Source organism: Sapajus apella, unplaced genomic scaffold (genome assembly GCF_009761245.1).
Source record: "Sapajus apella isolate SASKATOON/1434 unplaced genomic scaffold, GSC_monkey_1.0 scaffold141, whole genome shotgun sequence".
Classification (NCBI taxonomy): domain Eukaryota; kingdom Metazoa; phylum Chordata; class Mammalia; order Primates; family Cebidae; genus Sapajus; species Sapajus apella.
In genome coordinates, this window is record NW_022437081.1 from 773510 (window position 1) to 799499 (window position 25990).

The 25990-nt window shown below is 38.3% G+C and overlaps 1 protein-coding gene across 1 annotated transcript in view; it reads right to left on the reverse strand.

Annotated features, from left to right (window-relative positions):
* Positions 1 to 1897: 1897 nt before the first annotated feature.
* MAP7D3 (MAP7 domain containing 3) overlaps positions 1898 to 25990 on the reverse strand; it is a 32048-nt gene continuing 7955 nt past the window's right edge. Inside the window, exons 5-20 of the mRNA XM_032264022.1 lie at positions 23993 to 24110; positions 23191 to 23298; positions 19318 to 19413; positions 14932 to 15329; positions 14009 to 14133; positions 13617 to 13765; positions 11910 to 12045; positions 11444 to 11476; positions 10581 to 10731; positions 9220 to 9324; positions 8126 to 8179; positions 5669 to 5762; positions 4357 to 4543; positions 3218 to 3296; positions 3029 to 3122; positions 1898 to 2146 (exon numbers count right to left, since the gene is read on the reverse strand). Of these exons, the coding sequence (XP_032119913.1) occupies positions 3060 to 3122; positions 3218 to 3296; positions 4357 to 4543; positions 5669 to 5762; positions 8126 to 8179; positions 9220 to 9324; positions 10581 to 10731; positions 11444 to 11476; positions 11910 to 12045; positions 13617 to 13765; positions 14009 to 14133; positions 14932 to 15329; positions 19318 to 19413; positions 23191 to 23298; positions 23993 to 24110 (1896 nt within the window). The 3' untranslated portion in view covers positions 1898 to 2146; positions 3029 to 3059. The remainder of the gene's footprint in view (positions 2147 to 3028; positions 3123 to 3217; positions 3297 to 4356; positions 4544 to 5668; positions 5763 to 8125; positions 8180 to 9219; positions 9325 to 10580; positions 10732 to 11443; positions 11477 to 11909; positions 12046 to 13616; positions 13766 to 14008; positions 14134 to 14931; positions 15330 to 19317; positions 19414 to 23190; positions 23299 to 23992; positions 24111 to 25990) is intronic.

Genomic DNA, 25990 nt, shown 5'->3' on the forward strand with positions numbered 1-25990 from the left:
ATGCACATCTAGGCTGGGTGTTGTGGCTCACGCCTGTAATCACAGCACTTTTGGAGGCTGAGGCAGGAAGATCACTTAGGGCCAGTCGTTCAAGACCAGCCTGGGAAACAACAACAACAACAAAAAGCCAGGCATGGTGTCATGCCCGTGATCCCAGCTGCTCAGGAGGCTGAGGCTGGAGGACTGCATGAACATCAGAGTTTGAGGCTGCAGTGAGCTATGATCATGCCACTGCACTCCGGCGTGGGCCACAGAGTGAGACCTTGTCTCTAAAACAAACAAACAAACAAACGAACAACCTCATATCTTTCTATTCCAGAAGTGGAACTCTGCCAAATCACCAACTAGATGAAGAGGGAGATCAGAAGATTTCATCCTTGTTCATTGAATTTGCTGGCTGCCTGTGTTCATAGCTTGGCCAATGATTGGTGTCGCCTTTATACCACCACCAGTACATTTTTTTTTTAGTATTATAATGAAAAAAACCCTGTTTTATCTGTAAAGTTTACTTCATATAGCACACATTTATATGGAACTGTAACAGAGTGCTTCAACATGACATTTGTGCAGAAAAATAACAGAAACTCATTTGTTAGGATGATTGTCTCTGCTTTATATATGAAAGAGCTAGTATATAAAAATAGTGTTTAAACCAAAGGTAACCTGCTCTATTCTATATCAAAGGCACAGTACTCTAAGTGGCAAAGAACCAGGGAATCTGAAAGAATTACTGCCTTTTACTAATCCAAGACTGGCGGCCAAAAGGAACACTGACCTGGTTTGGACTACTTGCAATTCAACACTGAAAATTCATTAGCATTAGGACAATTAATCTGCATTTGAGTTTTACGGAAACATATATGGTGTGTGCATGCATACATGTATGTACATCTGTGTGCATTTCTGTGTGCCCATCATGGGAACTCACTGACAGCCAGTGGCTAGGGAAAGGCAAGCAAATTTTGATTACATCTCAAGCCTGAGTGTATACTCAAGGACAGAACTGGAGAGTACAGGCAGAAAAATACTTTAAACATTTATAGGAATTAAACATTACCCATGAGACAACAGCCATGTACTCCTTTATGTACACAATAAAAAGAATATATATTTCTGTAGATAAACCCCAATGTATCCTTCCAAAGGAAACACTGACAAAGCATGAAAGGTGCTGACTGTTCCAAGATGGAGTTTTACAGGACTCCCAACATTTGAAGCTATTACTGCCTGTATACTCACTGGCACAGATGGGTAGAGTTAAAAATATACATATATAATGGTAAAATACAATTTACTGTATTTTGTAACCTTTGGTTTTCGTATATTAGAAACAATGTGACACAGCTCTTGTGAGCGGCCCTTGCATAATCTATTATGTTCTCTATAAGATCAATTGTGAGTGTTAAGCTGTCGAAATTGTCACTGGTACACAGAAAAAGCATTACTTGGCCGGGTGTGGTGGCTCAGGCCTATAATTCCAGCACTTCCAGAGGCCAAGGCAGGTGGATCACTGGAGGCCAGGAGTTCAAGACCAGCCTAGCCAACATGGTGAAACCCCATCTCTACTCAAAATACAAAAAATTAGCCAGGCGTGGTGGTGCATGTCTGTAATCCCAGCTACTCAGGAGGCTGAGACAGGAGAATTCCTTGAGACCAGGAGGTGGAGGTTGCAGTGAGCTGAGATCGTGCCACCGTACTGCAGCCTGGGTGACAGGGCGAGACTCTCAATTTAAAAAAAAAAAAAAAAATTAAGATTTCAAATATATACTGAAAGAGAATTAGTTCTGCAATCAGATTCTTCTAGAAACTCTACAGTTACAGTTTCAGGAAAGCAACCTTGATACACACTCACTCCAGCAAACACGTTGATAGGAAAACACAAGATGAGAGACAATGGTGATTTTCCAAACAAAACAGAAACAACACTTTACTCAGAACTCTTGCTTAGAAACAAGAGAACAAGATGATTTGTGCATCTTCTAAGACATACATCAAGGTGACCTTCTGAAGCTTCCTTAACTTTTCGGTGTCACATCCTTTGCCAGGTTCAAGTCAGAAGCAAAAAATTTGAGGACTGATGGCCCAGGAGTTGAGTTATCCAAGTGGACGATGTATTTACCTCCCAGGCTGAGAAAAGTTTACATATCTGACCAAAGGGAAAAATAAAAGAAAGATGAGTAGAGAAGATACTAGTCTCACAGCAACTTGTCCCTGGCCTCGCTTCAGGGCACATGCTCCTGGAGTTGCTGACATACTGGTGATCCTATAAATGATCCCCCAGCTCCCGACCAAGCCCAAGGTGGTTTTCAATTTCAAAGAGAGCTTCTCAAGGAAAGAAAAACAAGGGGCTTCCGGTTTTAGAAACACAGGTTGAGGCTATTTCAAAGACCTCCCTAATATTCTGCGCTAAGCAAATGTTTGCGTGCTTGCCAAGCAACCAGCAAACCAGGAGCTAAGAGGAGTCTGAGATGTAAGTTTGAAAAGAACTTTTTTTTTTTTTGAGAAAGAGTCTTGTACTGTCGTCCAGGCTGGAGTACAGTGGTGTGATCTCAGCTCACTGCAACCTCCGCCTCCCAGGTTTAAGCGATTCTCCTGCCTCAGTCTCCCAAGTCGCTGGGATTACAGGCATGCACTACCACATCCAGCTAATTTTTGTATTTTTAGTAGAGCTGGGGGTTTCACCATGCTGGCCAGGCTGGTCTCAAACTCCTGACCTCAAGTGATCTGCCCACCTTGGCCTCCCAAAGTGCTGAGATTATAGGTGTGAGTCACCACACCTGGCCAGAACTTATTTTTTATATCTGGCAGGAAATGTGGGACATAAAAATTAGAATCAAGTCATCTACTCTCTACTCTCTCAAAACCAGCTTAATGGAAGACTCTCACATCATTCCTGCAGACTCGTAACTGTCTTCTTCTCTTCCAAAGCTATGTGGTGCAAAGACTGCCCTGGAACAGCTAGAAGGAGGGGACGGGGTTTCGGGGTCAACTGCCTTTCAAGAAAAAGGTAGATGAGATGAGGCGTTACCTGAATTGGATAAACAGGTTTGCTGCTTCTCTTATCGTCTCCAGGTGTCTGGAGGCTTTGGCAAGATGTCATGGAATCCAGATTTTGTTTGTGGCTGTCAGGAGAAAAATGTGACAAAGAGAGTCTGGTGTGACTTACAATGTTGGTAATCTTATCACAGATATGCTGCTGCTCATAATTCATACTAACAGAGGATCTGTTGGTGGTATTGGTTTCATCTGCCTTTCTGGTTTTTGTTGTACGACTGGTCATTCCTTTGGTAGATGGTCTGGAAAGAGACAGTTTGGTTAGAATCCCAATTATTCGCACACACCAAGGCTCTGTCCTAAAAGAAGCTCTGTCCTTTGATTAACTTCTAAGAAATGCCTTGGAATTAAAAAAATATTTTCCGAATCATAGAACAGGATGGCTAAAAGGAACCCTAGAGCTCACAGACACATTGATTTTCAAACTGTACTCCAGAAAGCCCTTGGTCCCAGGGAAGCACTAGGAGTAGGAGCAGCTAAGCACGTGGGACTCCAGAAACCCTCCCTCAGATTGGTCAAGGATGTGGCCAATGACATGTAGTGACAGAACTGGTGCAGGTTCTCTAGCTCTAGTGCTCCTTCCACATCACTGCTCCTCTCAGCAGACTCCTGTTCCTGTGGGCCTTGCAGGTGAATAGCGTTCCTTTCCATGAATTGGTTCCCGCTTTCCTGACCTAACCTCTGACCTTGTTTCCTTACAACGAAAATGAGCATATTATGGCTGGGTGCAGTGGCTCATGCCTGTAATCCCAGCACTTTGGGAGGCCAAGGTGGGCAGATCACTTGAGCCCAGGTGTTCAAGACCAGCCTGGCCAACATGGTGAAACCTCTTCTCTTAAAAAATATAAAAATTAAAAATAAATAAAATGAGGATATTACTGTCACACTCAGAGTTGTGATGATAATTGAAACGGGTAATATAAAATACCTGGTAGATAGCAATCACTCAGTAAATGTCTTATTGCCTGACTTTATGCGATAACATTAATCACTGTGAACGAAAGTAAAGTTTGGAGCCAGATGTATCTGGAATTGAATTTGGGCTCAGCCCTTTAATAGCAGGATATTTGGCAAATGAAGCCTCTAGCCTCTCTGCACCTCAGTCTCCTTGTCTTTATAAATGGGGATGATGATCCTTACCTAGCAAGGCTGTTGTGGGGATGAGTTTATTTCTGTTAAGTCAAATACATGACATCATGTTTGGTACAAACATGAGCTCAAGAGATAATATTATTTAGCATTCCAAGAATGTCAATCATAATCCTGCCAAGTTTATTTAGATAAGCTGGCTCAGTGACTCACCTTGAAATGACTGCCTGTGTTGAAGTGCCTTTCGCGCTTTTTGGTCTGAAGGTTTTAAAATCACTATTAAAATATGTCTTTGGCTCTTTACAGACCTGGCTGTTACTGTCTCGTAGAAATACAAGCTTGGGCGGCATCTTCTTGATATTCTTAATTGACATTTTCAATCTGGAAGATGGATCTTTGCCTAGGGGAAAAAAAACACAATTAAATATGGAGTTTCAATAATTAATTCAAGAAAAAGCGAAGGCTGTGATCCTGATGGCATGGGGAGGAGGTGACACCTGTCTGAAGGCAGGAAGAGTTAAGTAGTGGTACCCCTGGGAGGCAGGCCCAGCAGCCCACAGCTGTTTTACCTTCCCAAGCCATGTCCCGGGCCACTGCTCAGCACACACACTCATCCTGCCCTCGAGGCACCAAGAGGCTACCTTTAAGGAACTTGTCCTTTTTACTTTGCTAGGAAAGAATAACAGGCCAGAGAGAAGACTGCTCAAGATTCTTGCCCCTCCCGTGATCACTCACCTGGCCAATTCTGTTTGTGCATTTCGTCTTACCTCTAATGTTACCTCCTACCTTTGGCTTTCCTCAATGCCCTAAGGCAGACTGAGAGACTCCTACTGCTATGTTCTCATTGTATTTTCACCAAACTTCCTTTAACCCCATCATCTTGTGGCAGTATTATGGTTTGCTCATATGTTTGTCTTCCCACTGGCTATGGCTCCTTCGAGCTGAGGCCATGTCTTTCCACCTCGCTTCATCCCCAGCACCTAGTAGAGGGCCTGACTCACCTGTTTAATATCCACTGGCAGGAAAAATATGGACAAATAGTGTTTTCTCAAATGCCAATTACTGCTACTACAAAGTCATTCCTACTCGTAAGGGAGTCACTGATACATTTGAGAGGGCATTCATATTATGACATGGTTTCCATTTTTCTTAATGAAGTGGAAAGTGGAATTCCATGGTCAATCATGCATGCCTTGAGGAGGTGAGCTATGAAATGCTGGCAATCCTCACATTCAAGTGAGAAAGATGATGTCTACAGTCTATTAGCATGATCTTTAAAATAATAGCAGCAGCAGCAGCAGCAATTTATTGAGTTTGTGTGTCAGACACTGTTCTTAGCATTACATGGGTTTATCTCATTGAAATCTCATGTCCACTCTAGGAAAAGGACATTAATTTCCCCTGTTTTCAGATGGGAAAACTCAGCACAGAAAGGTTAAATGACCTGCCCAAAGCCACACAGCTCAAAAGCAGAGGAACACCTGGATATGAACCTAGGCAGTCTAGCTCCTAAATGGGGACTAACCTGATGGAAACATTTCATTCAATGAGTCCGTGTCACTTTCTTCACTGGTAGCCTCGGCCCCCTCATATGTGTCATGGCAGGGTGTTTCTGTGACCTATGATTAAAAAAGGAAATCTTGATTATGCCTAATATTCAATCATCTTGGTTTAGAATTTCAACAAAGTCAGATTTCAAAGCTGGATTGATGGCTAACTTTTGTCATTTCAATGAAAAGGTAAAAAAATCTAACCTCTTGTAACTGGCCCCAAGAATCTACAAAGGATAGAGACAGGTACCCATAGCTGTATCTTTTAGCTAGGAAAAGACACTCAAGAATCAAAGATTTCCCTGGGCAGGAGCCAAGGGACTACAGCTTTGGGTTGGCATTTGTTCTATGCCTGCTCAGAACCTTAACTAAGGCGGGATGGGACTAGTCAGTGAATAGCTAAAAAGTTTTGACTGATTTTTTTTTTTTTTTTTTTTTTTTTTTTGGTGAGGGGGGACAAAGTCTCATTCTGTTGAAGAGGACGGAGTACAGTGGCATGAGTATAGCTCACTGCAGCCTCAAACTCCAGGGCTAACATAATCTTCCTATCCCAGCCTCCCAAGTAGCTGGGACTACAGGCATGTGTCACCATACCTGGCTAATTTTTAGATTTTTTTTATAGAGACGAAGTCTCACTATGTTGTCCAGGCTGGTCTTGAGCTCCTGGGCTCAAGAGATCCACCTGCCTTGGCCTTCCAAATTGCTGGGATTACAGGCGTGAGCCACTGCGCCCAGCCTTTGGTTGCTGCTTGAGGTAAAACTCTCAATGAGTTGAATGAATTTTGACATGATGACTCCCAGCATTTTTTGGAAATGACGTTTCTACTTGTAAATTCTCACTTTGTTTAATATAAATGAGCATAACTGGATAATTACAAACAGACAAAACATCAGTCTTACAGCACAGAATGTAAAAAGCACAGAAGCTGGAGGAAAAAGGCCTTGAATACATGTGCCCCATCAAAAGACATGACGTTGGGGTAAGCAAATAATTATGAAACAGACCACAAAATCACTCACCATAAGGGAAAAAATGATAAATTTGAGCTTGTTAAAAAGAACTTCTGTCTGGTTCATCAACAGATATTAGGGGAGTGTGAGGCAAACTATGACATGAAAAAAGAAACCTGCAAATCCAAAGGACTCCTAACTGTGTTGGTAAAAATGTCTACAACTCAGAGAAAGGCAGGTAACAAAACAGCAAAATAGGCAAATGACTTGAAAAGGTACTTCACCAAAGAGAATCTCCAACAGGCCCATAAGCATTTATGAAAAGGTGCCTGACTTCATTAGTCATCAGAAAATACTGGTAAATTCAACAACATTAAAATCAGAAGGCAGGGTGCTCAAGCCTGCAATCCCAGCACTTTGGGAGGCTGAGGCGGGTGGATTGCTTGAGTCCAGGAGTTCATGACCAGCCTGGGCAACGTGGTAATACCCCATTTCTACAAAAAAATTAAAAAAAAAAAAATTAGTTGGGTGTGGTGGTATGCACCTGTAGTCCCAGCTACTTGGAAGGCTGAGGTGAGAGGATCGCTTGAGCTTGGGAGGTGGAGGTTGCAGTGATTTGAGATTGTATCACTGTGCCCCTGTCTGGGTGACAGAGCAAGACTCTATCTCAAAAAAAAAAAAAAAAAAAAAAAAATAAGATACTAGGATTTTATCCAGAGGTCAACATTAAGAAAGATAAGCTGGCCGGGTGCGGTGGCGCATGCCTATAATCCCAGCACTTTGGGAGGCTGAGGCGGGTGGATCACCTGAGGTCAGGAGTTTGAGACCAGTCTGGCCAACATGGTGAAACTCTCTCTCTACTAATAATACAAAAATAGCTGGGCATGGTGGCACACACCTGTAATCCCAGCTACTGGGGAGGCTGAGGCAGGATAATTGCTTGAACCCAGGAGGCAGAGGCTGCAGTGAGCTGAGATTGCGCCACTGCACTCCAGCCTAGGGGACAGAGGGGGACTCTGTCTCAAAAAAAATAAATAAATAAAAATAAAAAAAAAAAAAAACAAGAGAAATGATCAGCCTTTGAGGTGACGGGTGTGCTAATTATCCTGATTTGATCATTATACATTGTAGGCAAAAAAAAAAAAAAAAAAGAAAAAAAAGAAAAGATAAGCTGTAAACTGGGAGAAGACATCTGCAACACATAACCAAAAAACAAGCAGTATCTCGAACATTTAAAGAACTACAAATGATTCAAATCAAGCCAAAAGTTTTGGGCAAAAGATCAAAACAAGCATTTCACACAAAAGAAAACATGAGAGCTAACTAAAGATATGAAAACATGGTTAACCTTGTTAATTATCAGGGAAATGGAAATGTAATACTTTATTTCATTACCACCAGATTGGCAAAAATGAAAAGCTTGGCAATAATGTGAAACAACAGGCATTCTTATACACTGCTGGTATGAGTATGGAGACTACCTTTGAGGCATTCACATCTGTTTTTCTCCTCCGCTTTGTAACTTCTTCTATTCTCTGTTTAAAGGAAAATAAAAATTCAAACAGAAAAACAGATAAGAAACCAAACACTTGTCCTAAAAGAATTGATTATCCCCATTTTGCAGAGGTAGACAATGGCAGCGATTGCTCCAAAACGCCAGATATTACCAACAGAAGGCTTGTGGTGGCAGTTAAGTTCCCTATCCCAATCCCAGTTTCAGCTGTACAATGCCTGGAATGATGACCGCTGGATTTGTTATAACACAAATATCCAAATGACAGCATCTCACTCCTAATCTTGCATATGCAGGAATTCATTACTTAGACTAAGCATATTGCAAACCAATTAGAGCTTTTAACATAATTTTAGTCTTAACATAATTATAGTCTTTAGTCTTCAGTTGATTCCTGAAGCCAATGTTAATGAAAATAATATACACCTCAATGATGCCACACTGTTAGAGACTGTGTTAGTGAAGAGAGAAGACAGGAGGTGGAAGAGTAATGTATTCTAGGGAATGACAGGAATTCTTTCTCCTGTGCATACTTCTTTCCCTGCAGTGAGAAGACTTGCAGCTCCCTGGCCCCCTCGAGGTGACCAATCTACTACCAGAGAAGCCTTGCAGCACCTGAGTCTGGACCACGGCTGCCAGATGAGCTCACACGTGGTCCTACCTTACAGATAGCCTGCGCCTTGGCCTCTCAGAGAGGCCCGCAGTTTCTGCTTCTTCCCATGTAGTTGCTGCAATTTCCAGCAAGTTTGGAAGAAATTCTTAACTTCCACCAACTCCTACCATGACTGGAGTCATTCTGCTCAGAGGAGTTTTGTTACCAGAGGTTTGATATAGTGAGGCATCACTATAACGGCCACCGAGGGTCCATGAGGGGGAGGCATGATCAGTACAAGGGGAGCCTTCTATGTAGGAGAGGTCAGATCCTTGGATAAGGAAGATAACAGAGTGGGGAAACCACCAAGGGCTAGCATACACCAGATTTGTGATTTTTAAAAATGTGCTGATATCAGGTGCCCAATATTGTTTAAAACACAAAATCAAGTCCCCCCAAATAGAGAGTACCTTTTTTCTTTGTAGGCGTCCTTTTAAATTTTGTGAAATAATTCTGTCGTGTTCTTTCTTGTGTTTGTCGGCTTCCCCTTGAGCTTCTATTTTGGTGTCCCCTTCCTAGAAAATTTATATACAAGTATCATTTAATCTCAAGATACCTGAGTGACATCAGAGAACTCTAGTTTAAAAACTTCAACAGTAAAATGTTATGCAGCATAAGAAAAGAATGTAACCTTTTGGATGAAGGTTCCTATATATAAGATATTTGTAGACTGTCAATTTTCAAAGCACTAGTTAGAATGCACAAAGCTAGGCTAAATGTTATCTTGAAGATTCGGGACCACAGGGTGACCATTATGAACACCATACCACCCTATTTCAAAGTATGTAAATGACTGTGGAGCTGGCCATTAACACAGTAACAGAAGCCAACAGCCTGACATTTCTCAAAAGCACTGAGAGGATTATTGAAGGCACCTTCCTAAAAAATGCAGGCATAAACAATCATATATAAAATATGACCAATGCTGGTGAATGACACACTAAAAACCGGGAATATGAATTGGGCTATGATAATAATTCAAACTGAGTATAGTCTGAGCTCAGTTTGGGCCTTTATTTACCCAATGATTTGACTTTAGATAGATGAGACATTCTTATTGGTTAATGATTTTAAACTTGTAGAAGTATTTATGGTTTATCTTATCTGTCATAGGGACATTGTAAGGTCCAGTTGGTGGAGTTGTATGTGGTACCACAGAATGCAAGATGGGGGAAACCAGTGTAGGATATTGAATCTGTTTAAGCAATTTGGGTTTCAAATTAAGAACCACTAATCCACAATTTCCTGTTTTCTGCTAATTTCAGTAGGAAAACATTCTGTGGTTTTCTGAGAGTGGCTGACAATGACCTGCAGTGGTACTGGGTAATAGAGACTGTAACATAAAAATGCAGCCAGAGGCCAGGTGCAGTGGCTCATGCCTGTAATCCCAGCACTTTGGGAAGCCGAAGTGGCAGATCACCTGAGGTCAGGAGTTCAAGACCAGCTGGGCCAACATGGTGAAACCCTGTCTCTACCAAAAATACAAAAATGAGCCGAGCGTGGTGGTGGATGCCTGTAATCCCAGCTACTCAGGAGGCTGAGGCAGGAGAATCACTTGAACCCAAAAGGTGGAGATTGCAGTGAGCCTAGATCATGCCATAGCACTCCAGCCTGGGTGACAAGAGTGAAACTCTGTCTCAAAAAAAAAAAAAAAAAAATGCAGCCAGAGAATCTGCTCGTGTCTTCTTTGTCAGAGACAGAGATTTTTGCTTTGGGTTCTAACTGATATAATCTGGTTCCTATCTCCTGATAAACTGTCAAGCCAGCAAACCTGAAGTGGTGCTTCCTGGTCTTCCTGATCTGGCCATCCCTTCTTCTCTTCAGTCTCCTTTTGCTGTTGCCCATCTTCAGGTTTCAATAACTCTTCTGCTTCCAATAACTCAGCTTCTTTCTTTTCCACGTCATTTGATTTCTTAATGATCCTGAGAGTATTTAAATAATTCTTAGTATCTGTCTTGATTGCTACCATACTCGGCTTGCAGTCCTATGTGAGTTTTTATAGTATATAGTATACTATAATGTGTATAGTAATACAATTTATATTTATACCATAGTCACTACATCTTCTATGTTGTTACTATATAGGAATCACACAGTTCCACCCTTTTTTAAAAGAGAAAAACCAGTCCTCGGGAGCAGAAAAATATTTCAATCAAGTAATAGATTACTTTGCTTGTTAAAAAACTTAACTGTCTTTGAGATGTGACATCCCCTAAAAGGCCGTATTTACACATGCTCACACCCAATCTCTGTGGGGATTGTAGAGATAACTTAGAGGAGAGTCTGGTGGTTCCCTAGTATTCAGCATTTTCAAAGGCTACATTAGCTCTGTTTATATGAAGTAAGTAATAATACTCTTCAAGTTATAGTTTTTTGCTATTCATAATACTTCTTTTTCCCAAGCCCATATAAGCATATGGAAAATATGTGATTATTTCAAATAACACTAAATACTTAAAAGCAAAGTCAGTACTGTTGTTATTCCCTGCAGTCAGTGGACAGAGGTTTACATTATAAGGGCTCACATAAAACAGGCCTCAAGATGGAAGAGCAAGAAACCTTTGCTAGAATTTGAAAGCACACAACTGTACATGAGATTTCCTGCCCACAAAGGAAATCCTAGCAATGACTCACCGGTCTGATGAGATACAGGGGTCACAAAGATCCCTGGAAAACACCCAAAGTAAAACATGAGTAACTGTAATTTTCAGGTTTAAAAATCCTGAGGTTAAAAGTCCTTTAAAAAAAAGAAAAGGGCTGACACTAGTGAACACAAAGAAAAATATTCTTATATATCATTCTGGTGCTGAGAGATCAAATCCTGAATGTGAGTTTGATCTCTGTGCATCTTCCTACCACACCTTAATGGCACGTGAGGCATGGAGGCCAAAAAGGACTATGCCTTTTATCCACACACAAGGGTCCTTAGCCATTTACAAGGGCTTGAAATGCTTCATATACAAGCAATGAGGCACTTCTGATCCTCCTTGAAGAGTCAGTTGCTCTTTGAGAATTTATAACTTCAGGGTAAAATTTTGATTTTCAAAAATGTGGGCCCCACTCAAGATTTATAGCATAAGAAGGAAGACTTCGTGCTGACCTTTGCTTCATCTCTTCCTGTCGTTTTTCTTCTTCCTGTCTTGATCTTATTCGATGAGCAATGCGACGTAATTTGGCAAAAATTTTTTTTGTCTCCCTGTCATTCATAAACCCTGCAGTATTCTTATTACCAGACTCTAGTTTAAATAAATATGTGCAACAGTTAGTTTACGGAGCTAGTCGTCTCTTAGTCCAACAAAGAAGTGCAACACAATCCAAAACATTAAAAAACAAAACAGGTGTATAGTCCAAAATTTATAAATCACAAGCAAACTATAGGTGCTTAACAGATTTCGTTCAAACTGTACCCCAACAAAAGCAGTAACATTTTCTTTTTAACACCTACTTGCTCCAAAATGAAACAATGTACTTCTACTTTTGTTTTAGCTGTTCTGAAATAACTGAATCAACTGACCTCATGGGAAAAGAGTAAGAAATACTGAACACAGAGGAAAACAAGGTATGCTCAGTCTAAATGAATGGTACGTGTACCTCAAATAAGCAAAAATACATCTGGCATACGTTTTGAGATTTGTGCATCATTTTTACTATATAATTACTATTTAGCTAAACCTTGATAATAGCGTATATATGTGGTTGATCATAGAGTAGCTAACAGTAGATAACAAAACCAAGACTATCAGTAAAATAAGGTGAGTACGTGGAGACATATTATAATATTTTGGTCCACATAACTAATTTATTTTAAATAAATCACATACGAAAATGAGAAGACACATCAGGAATGAATAATCTATAATTAAAAGATTGTTTCTGTTACAAGAAATTCACTGTGGAGCTCCCTAAAAAAGCAAAATTCCCCAGTGTGTTTTTGAAATTAAGTACTGTCCATTGGTATTAAGAATGCATGTGATGGGCAAATATGGCAATATGACATTTTCAGGAATACTACACAAATCAAGGGAAACCACATTATGGCCTATATATAGAAACGAACCTAAATCTTGGGAGAAACCTGATCATCCACGAGTGGATATGCTCTCTCCAAGAACCATCACTATCAGAGCTAGAAGGGACCTTAGCAGTCACCTAGACCAAACTTCTCATCTGACCTGTGCTTTTTTTTTTTTGATACAGGGTCTTGCTCTCTCATCCAGACTGGAGTGTAGAGGCACCATCACGGCTCACTGCAGCCTCCACCTCGTGGTCTCAGGTGATCCTCCCACCTCAGCCTTCTTACTAGCTGAGACTACAGCTGCATACCACCTAAAGCTAGGTAGTTATGGTATAATATGGCTTATTCTTATCCTCAACCCCTAAGAGAATATATAGCCTACCCTTTCCACATCAGGCTAATATTTGTATTTTTTGTAGAAAAGGGGATCTCTCTTCAATGTTGCCTGGGCTGGTCTCAAATTCCTGGGCTCAAGCAATCCTCTCACCTCCTCAGCCTCCCAAAGTGCTGGGATTACAGGTGTTAGCTACCATGCCTGGCCAGACCTATGCTTTTAAAAGCAGTTCCAAAAATGATTTCTCAAAACAAAGGGGTGAGAAGAAAGCTTTGGTAAGGACAAGCAAACAGAGAAGATACATTCCAATGTAACAGAGATTGGTTAGACTCTCTTTCTCTATAAGGAAAATAAGTCCCTAAAGTTCTCTCAATTGGGGAATAAAATGAAGTGAAACTTTCCCAGAATACAGTTAAGATTTTCTGTGTTGCTAAGATAAACTTAGTGAAAGAACTTACGTGACTCTTTCTTATTTTTATCAGCGCTTGATTCGCTTTGCACAGATTGGGCACATTGAAGAGGCATTTTACAGAAAAGGGAAGGGTCTGCTGATTGTTCTGACTGTTTCAGCAGAGGTGATGAAAGCTGGTTCTTTTGGATTTGACTCCTGAGAAAAAGTAATACGTGTTTGCTAATTAATTTTTGGTGTACAATTTTATAAAATATGAGATGATATTATGAGACAATATTATAATCTTGGCATTTTTCTGAAAAGCAAATCCCTTTTTACAGGCTTTTCCCTTTACATTTGTGTTACCATGCACACTCTATTATTTCACTCATCAGACATTGACACTAAATTTGTTCTGGTAAAATACCTATCAGGAACAGTTGCAAATAAGCTGCTTACTTAGAACTGACAGGAGATGGCAGAGTACAAACATTCGCAGGAGAAAACGACCGTGTATAACATTCACCGTATGACAGATGTTTCTTGGCAACAGGGTCTAAGGTCTGTTGGTCCGTTTTTGATTTCTGAACAGATAAACACAATAAGATAAGTTACTAGCAATTCTCTTACTGCAGCTGGCTTTTTTTTTTTTTTTTTTTTTTTTTTAAGAGGAAAGCATTCTGAATAAAACACAATTAGAATTCTTTAAACTGCAATTTTCTTTTAGAGCATGAGAAGCAGGACAGCGATATTTTCTTCTGGACTAACAATTTATATTACACAATTCGAGGAGATCACAGAAGTAATAAGTTTAAAAGACATATTATGCTTCAAAACCTAACTCCATTTCCAAATCCTAACTCAGGGTTTAAAACATTTCTCACAAAAGGTTTCTTCAGAGTTTAGAAACAGAGTTCACATAAACTCACATTTTCTCCCTTCTTATAAAGACTCACTAATATTTCAGCTTTGGGGGAAAAGTGGTCCAATGAACATCAGAGAGTTTAAATTCCTAGTTTAAGTGAGTTAGCCTATTTTATTAACTATATTGCAGAATACTATAAATAATATGCTGGTTATGTTGTAAAATCTGACCTATTGTGAACTATACAACAAAATGTACATATTTTAATAGAAAATCTGTCAATAACAGACACTTGACAAACCCTTAGAGCATCTCTCACTTTTGCCTTGTGAGAGGGTTCCAAGCTTGCTTCAAAGGATGTCTTGGGGGGCGCTTCTACACTCGCCTCCAGGGACACTTTCGCCATCGCCTCCGTGTTCTCTTTGGATGACGCTTTCACATTTTCCTTGGGGGCTGCTCCTGCACACACCTTGGGAGGTGCTTCCAGGTTCACCTCGAGAGATGCTTCTACGCTTACCTTGGGAAATGTTTCCAGGTGCACCTTCGAGGATGCTTCTATGCTCAACTCGGAGGATGTGTCCATGCTCATCTCAGATTCAGTTGTGCTCATGACAGATGACATGTCCAGACTTGCCACAGAAGATAAGTCTGTGCTCTCCTCAGAGATTATGTCTGTGTAAAAGTTACGCTTGGGGATTGTCTCTATATTTCTGCTGGAAATTATTTCCACATCCACTGGGGAGGGTGCATCCATACTCTTGGGAGGTGTCTCTACTTCTTCTGAGGGAACTTCTTCTACTTTAGTTTGAGGAGGTATTTTCGCTGCCGATATACGAAGCATAAAAGCTCTCAATTCATCACTAGTACATTTAGGCAGTGATATAGTGACATACTGCATTACATACTTGGGGACGCCTGTAAGTGAATGAGGAAGGAGAATTAAATTCCCTAAGTTAGAAATTTGACAAGATAAGGATACACCACATATACAGTATAACAACAGGAACAGAGAAAAGAGATTGTTTATTAGGAAAGCACAGGGATTACACACAACACAGGAAATTTTAGTGAATTTGATGACACAGGACAGAACCATCACAAAGTCAGTGCTTCAGAAGCAACATGAACAACAGTCATTGTAAAAGCAATAGCTTGTTACGGATGAAAATAAGATGCTTCTCCAATGTTGATGTTTGCAGTAAGTTGTGTCTATTTTAATCGTACTATATTTCAGAATAATTCTCACAAAAAATTACAAGATCTTCAACCCTTTCTAAAAGTAATCGAAACATCTTCACCAGGGCTAGAGATCTTACCATTATAGGTGATTATGTAAGACACTCCATATTTTATTGTTTTAGAATAGAATGTAAGAAAGAGCATTTTCTCACCCATACTAACAATTGTAATAAGACATTAATCAGAGTGAGTTGGATCTCCAAGGTCCCTTCCACCTTTAACAATCTAATTTTATTTTTCCTATGAAGTGGACAAAAATGATCATATTTTGTGCCAGATAAGATGGAAGAAAGTCATTAATGCCAATGTTTGGAACCAGGCAACCTCATCACCACAGGTGGGAGTATAGATTTGTATATTTTCCCTGGGGGGCATAAAAAGTACATACTGTTTGTTCTAGTAATTCTACTTCTAGGTTTAACCTTAGGAAAAGAAATTACATAAATACATAAAAATGTATGCATAAAGTTGCTAATTACTATACTGTTTATAATATTGAAACAATTGCAAATACCATCCAAATGCTCCAAAGGAAATGTGGACAATATTAAGGCAGTCACTGAGAGTAATAACATGCAATATTTTGGACATAAAAGATGGTTTCTATTGAGTTTAAATGAAAGGTTATTTCATTTTGTGAAAAAAAATGCAAAGAAAAATATTAACTTGCCAGTGAGCACTGGGGTAATGGGGGATTAGATTAAAAAATTCTTCTACGTGAAATATTTATTGCTTATATAATTAATTATCATTATTTTTTGAGATGGAGTCTCGCTGTATCACCCAGGCTGGAGTGCTGTGGCGTGATCTTGGCTCATTGCAATCTCCACCTCCCAGGTTCAAGCAATTCTCCTGCCTCAGCCACCCAAGTTGCTGGGATTACAGGCCTGCACCACCACACTCGGCGAATTTTATACTTTTAGTTGGGACGGGGTTTCACCATGTTGACCAGGTTGGTCTTGAACTCCTGACCTCAGGTGATTTACCTACCTTGGTCTCCCAAAGTGCTGGGATTACAGGCGTGAGACACCACACCTGGCCTAATTAAACACTTTTAAAAACGTATTTGGAGGTGGCTTTCTTAAGACCTGGTAAATTAAATTTTAAAAAAGACCTGGTTAAATTTATCTGCCATCTCATCTTTAAGTATGGGTGGCAAATTTTCATGTAATCTTATCAAATAATTAAAATATACCAAATTACCAAAGACTGACTACTTATGAATAAAACTTTTAGTTATATTAAATGTTATCTTTTAGTCCCTCATTTTTAGTGGAGAAAGCATTTTATTTACATATCTACATATGCCTAAACAGTCACATTAGCACCAACAGTTTGATCTACAGAAAATATAGTATAACTGGATTTTTATTAGCTAGAAACATGTAAGACAAAATATTGAGGTTTTTTTGGACAGTGGTAATAGAAATATCTCACCATAGATTGGTGGGGGAGGCTGGCAGAAAATAACCTGACATACATATAACTAGGCGTAAAAAAGTCAGGAATTAGAGCAAAAAAAATAAGGGTGCACTCCAAGAAAGTCTGTGATAGCATTTAGATTCATTTTACTAATCATATGAATACTGAGAAAAAGCAAAGAGAGTGAGATATATATTGGAAAGGAAAAAGTGGAAGGGAAAAAAAAGAGAAAAAAGTCATAGGAACAGAGCGTTAGCACTTTCCATTATTGGGGCAGGGGGTGTCTTGCTATCCAAAGGCAAGTCTAATACTATATGTAAACTATAAATGAGAAAATGAGAAAGTCCACACAACCCTGAAGATGTTTTATGTTAAGAACAATCTTAGGTCTCTGGTTAAAAGCTGAAGGATGATTCTATGCTATTCTTCCACATTTTAGGGAAAAAAGGAGGGTAGCGTAGGAAACTGTCTCCCTTGAAAGTGAAGTTTTTCTATATTTTAAAAACCCACAGAGCTTTAAAATTTAACAACCACCTCCAGAGTTAACTATCTCATCCTACAAATTACCTATCCCCCAGATAACTGCCCTATCATGTTAGAAGTCAAAAAATAAATATGCAACATCAAATACTGGGTAAAATCACTAATATCGTAACTACTGATTCAAGCTATTTTGATGTCTAAATACAACAAATTCAGTGATGAAGCCTGCTTTCAAATGCAAATACTAACACCTCTGCAGGTGTTAGTATCAGGCTTTCCACAATATGCCTGTTACCTGGACTATCTTTTCCAGGGCTGGATAATGAAGCAGCACTTCTGCTTTTGGCTAATGACACTTTTGTTGGGCTGAAAGACAACTGATTAAATTATTCTCTTGAGAACTGATATATGAGCAATGAGCTATATAATGAGAACAAATTCAAAGGATTCCATTGAAAGAAAGAACAATGCAAACTGCTCTCAACAGCAACTTTCCCAGCAACACAAAACATACCAGGATTGAACACTGTCATCTGACTGGACTGTACTTTCAAGGAAGAGATTCCCAAAATAAAAGGAGAAAGGTACAGCATACATACCAAAATAACTCCAAGGAAGAAGTATAGGTAACAATTCAAACACAGCCATTCCCCACGGTATGAAGTATATACAGGAACTCACACTTGGGAAAAAAAGTTGCACATGGTAAAACAACTTTTACAAGGATTCCTACAGATGGACATCACTGAAAATCATAATGGTCAAGTCCACTGCCAAAGGCCTCAAGAAAGTGAGTAAACTCTTTCATTAAAAGTAAATTTTGTTGTAAATATCTTATGCCAATAAATCTTCATGTTCATAAAGATCCCTGTGTCAATGACATTTGTTCTAACAGAATTTGACCTGAATCAATTAAGTGGAGAGTCTTGGTATGAAACAAAAAGCAATAAATACATGTGAAAGGAAAATGCCAGGGAAAGGTTTTAAAAAGAAACTACGTTATGACCAGCGAAGTGGCTTACACCTGGAATCCCAGGACTCTGGGAGGCCGAGGCAGACACATCATCTGAGGACAGGAGTTCAAGACCAGCCTGGCCAACATGGCGAAACTCCATCTCTACTAAAAGTACAAAAATTAGCCAGGTGTGGTGGTGGGTGCTTGTAATCCCAGCTACTCGGGAGGCTGAGGCAGGAGAATTGCTTGAATCCAGGAGGCAGAGGTTGCAGGGAACTGAGATGGCGCCCTGCACTCCAGCCTGGGCAACTGAGTGAGACTCCGTCTCAAAAAAAAAAAAAAAAAAAAAATACTACTTTATATAAAGAAGTACTTTAATAATCACTGTGAAATTCTGTGAATAATCAGCAGTGAAAATATGCACAAAGGGTAATGCTATGACGCAAGAGCAAAGTTTTGAAGTTCAAAATGTGGCCAGGAATTTAAACTTCTAAATCCAAATTAATGAAATCTTGGAAGTGAATCAAATCCTCCAATACACAGCTATCTATACCAATATTCTGTTATTTATTTCCTCAGCTGCATTATCCACCCCCTGTCAGATGATGAGAGGAATTACATACTTCATTTACAGACAGATTGTTCTAGCTTTAGCCAAATAGGCATGGCATCAAAGCACATTTTTTAGTTTAAGTAGGAATATTTTGGCTTCCAATTTTGAAAATGATTTTTCAAGCAATTCAATGTTGACATAAAATACCTCCTTTAAATCACTACTTAAAATTTGTATTTAGAAATAATAACCACCTGGCTTCTTTTCCACTTGTTTTGTATTAGCAGATGAATGTGCCTTGGTATTTCTTCTATCTAAAGACAAGCTTTTCTCCTTGTTGGTTTTTTCTAGAGATCAAGTACAAAAGAATATTAGTGTTCATAAACTACTAATTATCTCAGGAGTGAGATATTCCTTTTTCAAATATTTTTTATCTTCTCTACCTTGCTTATAAGATTTAATTTCAAATAATATGCAGAAAGTCTATATCCCCAAACTTAAAGTGAGTTTATTCTTTATCTGAAATGAAATAGAATTATTTAGAAAATGGTAAAAATTAAGAAGTAAAATGTCTGATACTGACATCAAAGTTCCCAAATTACAAGCATACAACCCTTTAGACATGTCTAATACTTAAAAATAATTTATACTTTAGTTATAACTACTGTTTTTTGTTATATATGCATATATTTTAAAAACACATATATGTATACACACAGGTATACACATACATATGAGCACACACCAATACAAAATGAAAACACCGAGCTCCAATATCAATCATTTAAATAAAAAGATATTTGTTCTTAACATAAAGAAAATGAATTATCTGAGTTATACCTGTATCAGCTTCTAGGCTTTAACAGACTGTCAGTGTTTTACCCTACGGAGCTATTCTTTTGATATCAAGTGTAATGTTATTGATAGCTCTAGCATCTGACTTCAGCTGCATGGCCAAAAAATGGCTTTCAGAGGCTGAGGTCCTGGATCTTACAAGTTACATAGTTATAACTAGTATTTTTAAAATAAAAATGAATATTGACAATTGCTATAGATGCCATGATTTAAGCAACCCAAGGAAAAATAATCTGCTTCCGTGTAGACACTTTTATTTCATATAAGATATTCTAGCTCAGTATACTGAGAAATGTCTGTTTAAAAAATAATTTCTTAGCCGGGCATGGTGGTTCATGCCTGTAATCACAGCACTTTGGGAGGCCGAGGTGGGTGGATCACCTGAGGTTGGGAGTTTAAAACCAGCCTGACCAATATGGAGAAACCCCATCTTTACTGAAAATACAAAATTAGTCAGGTGTGGTGGTGCATGCCTGTAATTCTAGCTACTCAGGAGGCTGAGGCAGGAGAATTGCTTGAACCTGGGAGGCAGAGGTTGCAGTGAGCTGAGATTGTGCCATTGCACTCCAGCCTGGGAAACAAGAGTGAAACTCTGTCTCAAAAAATAATAATAATTTCTCTTTTGGGGATTTGTAAACTAAAGTACATGTTAACAACATAGTGTGATCTGAAAATTTCTTGAATTGATAATGTGATTGAGCAGCATGAACCGAACCGCAGAGGTGTCTGATCATGTGATTAAGTCAGTATCCTTCACTAGCATACTGCAAGAAATGACAAAATGGTGTGAGCAGTTATTATGAATCAGCAATGAGTAGCCACAAAAATAGACTACTTGAATCAACCAAGATTTAAAACAGTTATTTAAAATATTACAGGTTAGATTATGAACTTCATTTGAGTTTAAAATATTGATCTATCTGTATTGACGAGGTTTTATTACAATTTAAAGGTAAGACTGCCAATATGGATTTTATTTCCTAGAAATCATTAATCATAGCATTCATCATTTCAGAGGGTGCAATATATTATACCTGTAAGCAAGTTATTTCACAAAGTATCTTCCATACATACCTTCTTGTATTAAAAACTAATAAATCATTTTAAAAGTTTTATTTGGAATTGCTCCTTCACAATACAATTTAACTAATTATTATCTTGACGTCATAATCTGTCCCTTCTCTTTACATGTCTCATTAATAAGGCTTTTGCTCATTATATTAAATATGTAATAAATGTCTATGAAATAAATCTTTGCTAATTCCTGAAAGCAATTAGATAGTAAAACAGAGTCAATGCTTGTGGAACAATTAAGATATATTAAAATGAAAGTATGTAAACATGGCATTGCAATTAATGTTATCTAATTTTTCTAAAGGATTTAGTTGGTGAATAATAAATTAATTTTACCATATTATAAGCAAGGTGCCAGAGAAAATCTTCCCATATTAATCTATGAATGAACCCAGACTATACATAAAAGTGCTTTGGGAAAGCATATTGAGGGTGGAGGTGGTAAGTGGATAAAATTTTCTCAGATCAATACAAGAGAAAATGTGATATACTCAGACTGACAATAAAAGACCTCTCAAGTTCATCATTGAAATTTTAAGAGTCCTAAAAGTACAAATAACATAATGTCAGTTTGAACAAAAATCCTTTCCCCCTAGAAATACTTTTAAACATATTAAAAACTATATTGTTTTATGCAAAAATGGAAATCTTTTTCATAAGGTTAACTACTGCTACAATTAATTACTTTAAATGATATCCAAAATCTTTTGCTGTACTAGAATTTTATAGCAATCAGCATTGCTCAAAAATTGTTGAGAAACCTAATAATGCAAAACAAACATTTTAAATTTCAAACTATAATTATGACTTTTTCAATTCTTAAGGCACAAAAGCTGTCTTTCTTCATCTTTTTTTAATGGCTAAGTTTAAGGGAATGACGTGGAATTTGTTTTCTTTGTCTTTTTCCTCTCAAGAACACTCCTTTCTTTCCTCTAGAAAGAAAAAGGATCTCTTTTTTTGGATTAAAGGTATGGTTGCCTAATTCATTTCAATTATCAGTGAGAGGCACCATGTGCTACAAGCCAGATGTAGTTATTGACACACACTTGGGTATAGATTTTTCTTTTAATAAGGAACACTAATTAAAAGGGCAAACACCAGCAGCAAAAAGATATTTGAATTATCCATAGTAGATAACTTCACATGTTTAAAACAACTCTGTATTGCCACTAGGAAGAGTTATAAAGTGGAGCTTGGCAATACATCTATCATTAAACGTCATTATCACTTTATTTGCTTTTGGGGGAAAATGTTGACTTATAAATGAAAGGTATAATTTAAATATCATGATCCACCTATAAAATGACCAAAATATAAACCATAGAAAAGGATGTTAGAGTGGAAGTCACTGAATTTCTTTGAGTCTTAACTACAAAACAAGGAAGATAATTATACTTGTCTGTCAATTTTCTAAGATAATGGTGAATAACAAACACGATATATGTAATGCAGATCAACTTGTCCACTGCTATATATATATATATATGCTGTTATTTTTCTTAAATGAGGTAATATTCACAATACTTAATGGAAATTGAATAACTAGTCTAACCAGTCCCTAAAAAACATGATTTCATTTATAGGTTGGCTAGAATATGAACTAATTTTAAAATAAATAATTATGCCACTTAATGGCAATGTCTTTTGGCCAAAATATGTTTCAGTTTGAGCTACTGAGGCCCAATAATCCCATCTGATATGATTAACACAAACATCATGAAACAAGTATATTGATGAAAATACAAGGCCAAACATGATGGCTAACGCCTGTAATCCCAACACTTTGGGAGGTCAAAGCGGGTGGATCACTTGAGGTCAGGAATTCGAGACCAGCCTGGTCAACATGGTGAAACCCTGTCTCTACCAAAAGTACAAAAAATTTAGCTGGGCGTGGCGGTGCACGCCTGTAATCCCAGCTACTTGGGAGGCTGAGGCACGAGAATCACTTGAGCCTAGGAGGCAGTGGTTGCAATGAGCCACCACTGCACTCTAGCCTGGGCAACAGAGTAAGACTCTGTCTCAAAAAGAAAAAAAAAAAAGTACGTATTACTATCTCTCTCTTTCTGCTGTAAAATAACATGGTACTCTCCTGAAATAAACCTAAATGTTCCACAATTCAAATAGGTGGTACTGTAAAAATATAAACTAATTTCATTAAATGGAAATTCAGTAGAATACATAAAATAACTACTTGCTTTTGGCAATGGAAGTTTTAAGTCCTGCAGATGTTGAAGGCATTTGTCTGATAAGAGCAAAAGAAGTTCCCTGTTCAAGTTTTTCAGTAGATGAAAATTGTTTATTGGCTGAGAAAAGACATAACACTTACTGTAATCATATTTCAAGGAGGAAAGCATCATTAACTGAAACAAAATGAGTTTTCATGATATAGTTCTATGGAGCACAGACGTACATTACTGAAGTTCACAATGTTCACTGCCTGTCATTCCTTTTTTTTTTTTTTTTTTTTTAAGTAGAGACGGGGGTTTCACCATGTTGGCCAGGCTGGTCTCGAACTCCTGACCTCAAGTGATGTGCCTGCCTTGGCCTCCCAAAGTGCTGGGATTACAGGCATGAGCCACGGCACCTGGCCAATCCTTCTAAAGTGTATAAATTGTACTTTTGTTTTCTGAAATTGTGTAGGATTATGTACACATAGGAAAATTTACACTGAATCAATAGTAGATAAAGCAGACTTATTTTTTAAAATATGCATTCAATAAGCTGTGTAAAGCTTAGTCATTATTCACCAATTCATCATTTTTCTGCTGGTTATAAGTTTCAATAAGATTGTAGGTATATTGAGCTAAATAAAAGCTACTATAAAATTTCACCTGTTTCTTTTGCAATGGCAAATGACATAAATTTAAATTTACCACTTACAGTATTGTTGTTTAGGATACAAAGAATAAAACCTTGCTGTAATGCAAGCTTCTATTCATAGCCAATATTTAATCAAGAACATAAATGAACTTAAAATTTAACAGATGTATTAATTACCAGTTGTGTTCTCAGAATTCGCCATGGCAGAGCTTCCCAATGACCATCTTTTTTGCTGATATTCTTTAGCAAGTCTCCTCCTTTCCAATGTTTGGTGAAGAATGGCTGTAAATTTCTCCTATTTAAAGCAAATGCCAACATATTTTTACATATTCATTATATTAGTCAGTATAATTTTGTTGTGTGGTTTATAAAATAAACCGTCACCAAATTTCTGTGTCAGGTAAAAGTTTAAAATAATTGGAGACATGTCTCAGCTATCAATCAATACCAGTGCTTCTCTAAATAACTCATTTTTTTATCTTATGGACCCTGCATTGGGAAAATGACCATGCCTTCCTCTTTGCTTGTATCATTAGGAAATTTAGAACCAAGTTTGTAGCATTTCCAGCAACTGTACAAAAACTGACTGCTATACTTTTGTGTATGCTAATCATACTTTATGTTTTATTTGCCTACCTTAATTTTCTCCTCTGCTTGATTCTCTCAACCATTTATTTTATCATCTGGTGTGGTATGCATTTTTAAGTCACCTTAAATTCTTTGTGGAATGAGGCAGGGGAAAAAATCAGCACACGTATAAGTTAAATTTATACGAGAATCACCTATTATACTCTCATCTGTAACAGCTTAAATTCTGGTGTTAATAAAAATAAAGTTTCAAAAAAGATAATCAATGTATTTGTCTTGACCTCAACTTTAACTTAAAGTGGTCAAGACACTATACAAAGTCAATGCCATGCTGCAGCAAAACAACTCCACTTCCAGAAGTGAGCTCTTCTCTCAAATATTTCTCATCCTTGTACTGCACCATACCATGAACTCAAGTAAACAAATCAACTTTCAGGGCCAGAGGTTTTCTATTCTTCCCTATCAACAACCATTTCACAGCAAACATCATCCTTACAAAGCCTGTACTGTTTTTACCAAGGGCAAAGATAAACGTACTAGGAACATGGAGAGCAGCCATAGCTTCTGAGAAGAAAAGCAACTGCAATTCCTAAAATAAAGTTGATCTAATGGCAGTATTTGAAAATTATATTATCTAACAGAAAGACAGTTGTTCTGAATTACTTAGAAACCCTGAAACTATAATAGACTAAAAACAAAGATTAATCTTGTACTATTAAACTATTTCTGATTCTATTCGACTGTTTCCAAAGGCATTACCTACTGTGCTCTCATCCAGGTCCCTTCTCACACTGTGGACTCACATAGAAGTTCCTATCCCATCTCATATACGCCTCCTGTCCACGCTCATCCCTCCTCAGCACCACTGAGTCTGTTTTTTTTTTTCTGCTCTCCAGAATTCCTCTCTTTTGCTATATGTACCCTACTTACAGTGCCACATGCCTCGTGTTGTCTGGGACTCCCCCACACTAGCTCTCTGGGGTTTTCTTTTGCCCCTTCTCCTGCCATGTCTGTGGCTCCCTTTCTGTCTGCCGTGTCATTTTGCTGCACTCTCTTCTCTGTTCTTTCTGGCAGCTTCTTCTTTCTCTAAGATAGTCTTTATTTTTTGGTTTCAGCCCTGGGATTCTCTCCTCCATGCACTCCCCCTCACTCTACACAGTTTATATTTCACTTCCTTTGGTTCTCAAACTATCTTTACTTAGTTCATACTCTCTCTCTCTGGCCTTCATCTCTTCACCACAGATAAGTAAAATAAGGAGATGTTTCACAGAGGATGATGGAAAGTGACAGAAATTCGGAATGAGTCTACCAAATAGTGGAACATTAAACATAGCATAAACCACAGAAAAAGGTCTAGAAAGACAGACAGTACACCATGTATGGAGAAGAAGTGGCATAAGAGGTGTTATGGAATCAGGAAGCTCTCCAGATAGGGTGCAGGGCTGGAGAGGAGGCACGTACTAGAGCAACAGTATGGATGGGGAGGGAGGAAAGTGAGTGCCGCAGAGGAAGACAAGAAGCTTCTTCGTGGAAGAAATGGAATCAGAAAGAAAAGGAGAGAAAAAGAAATGCAAAAATTAGAGAGAC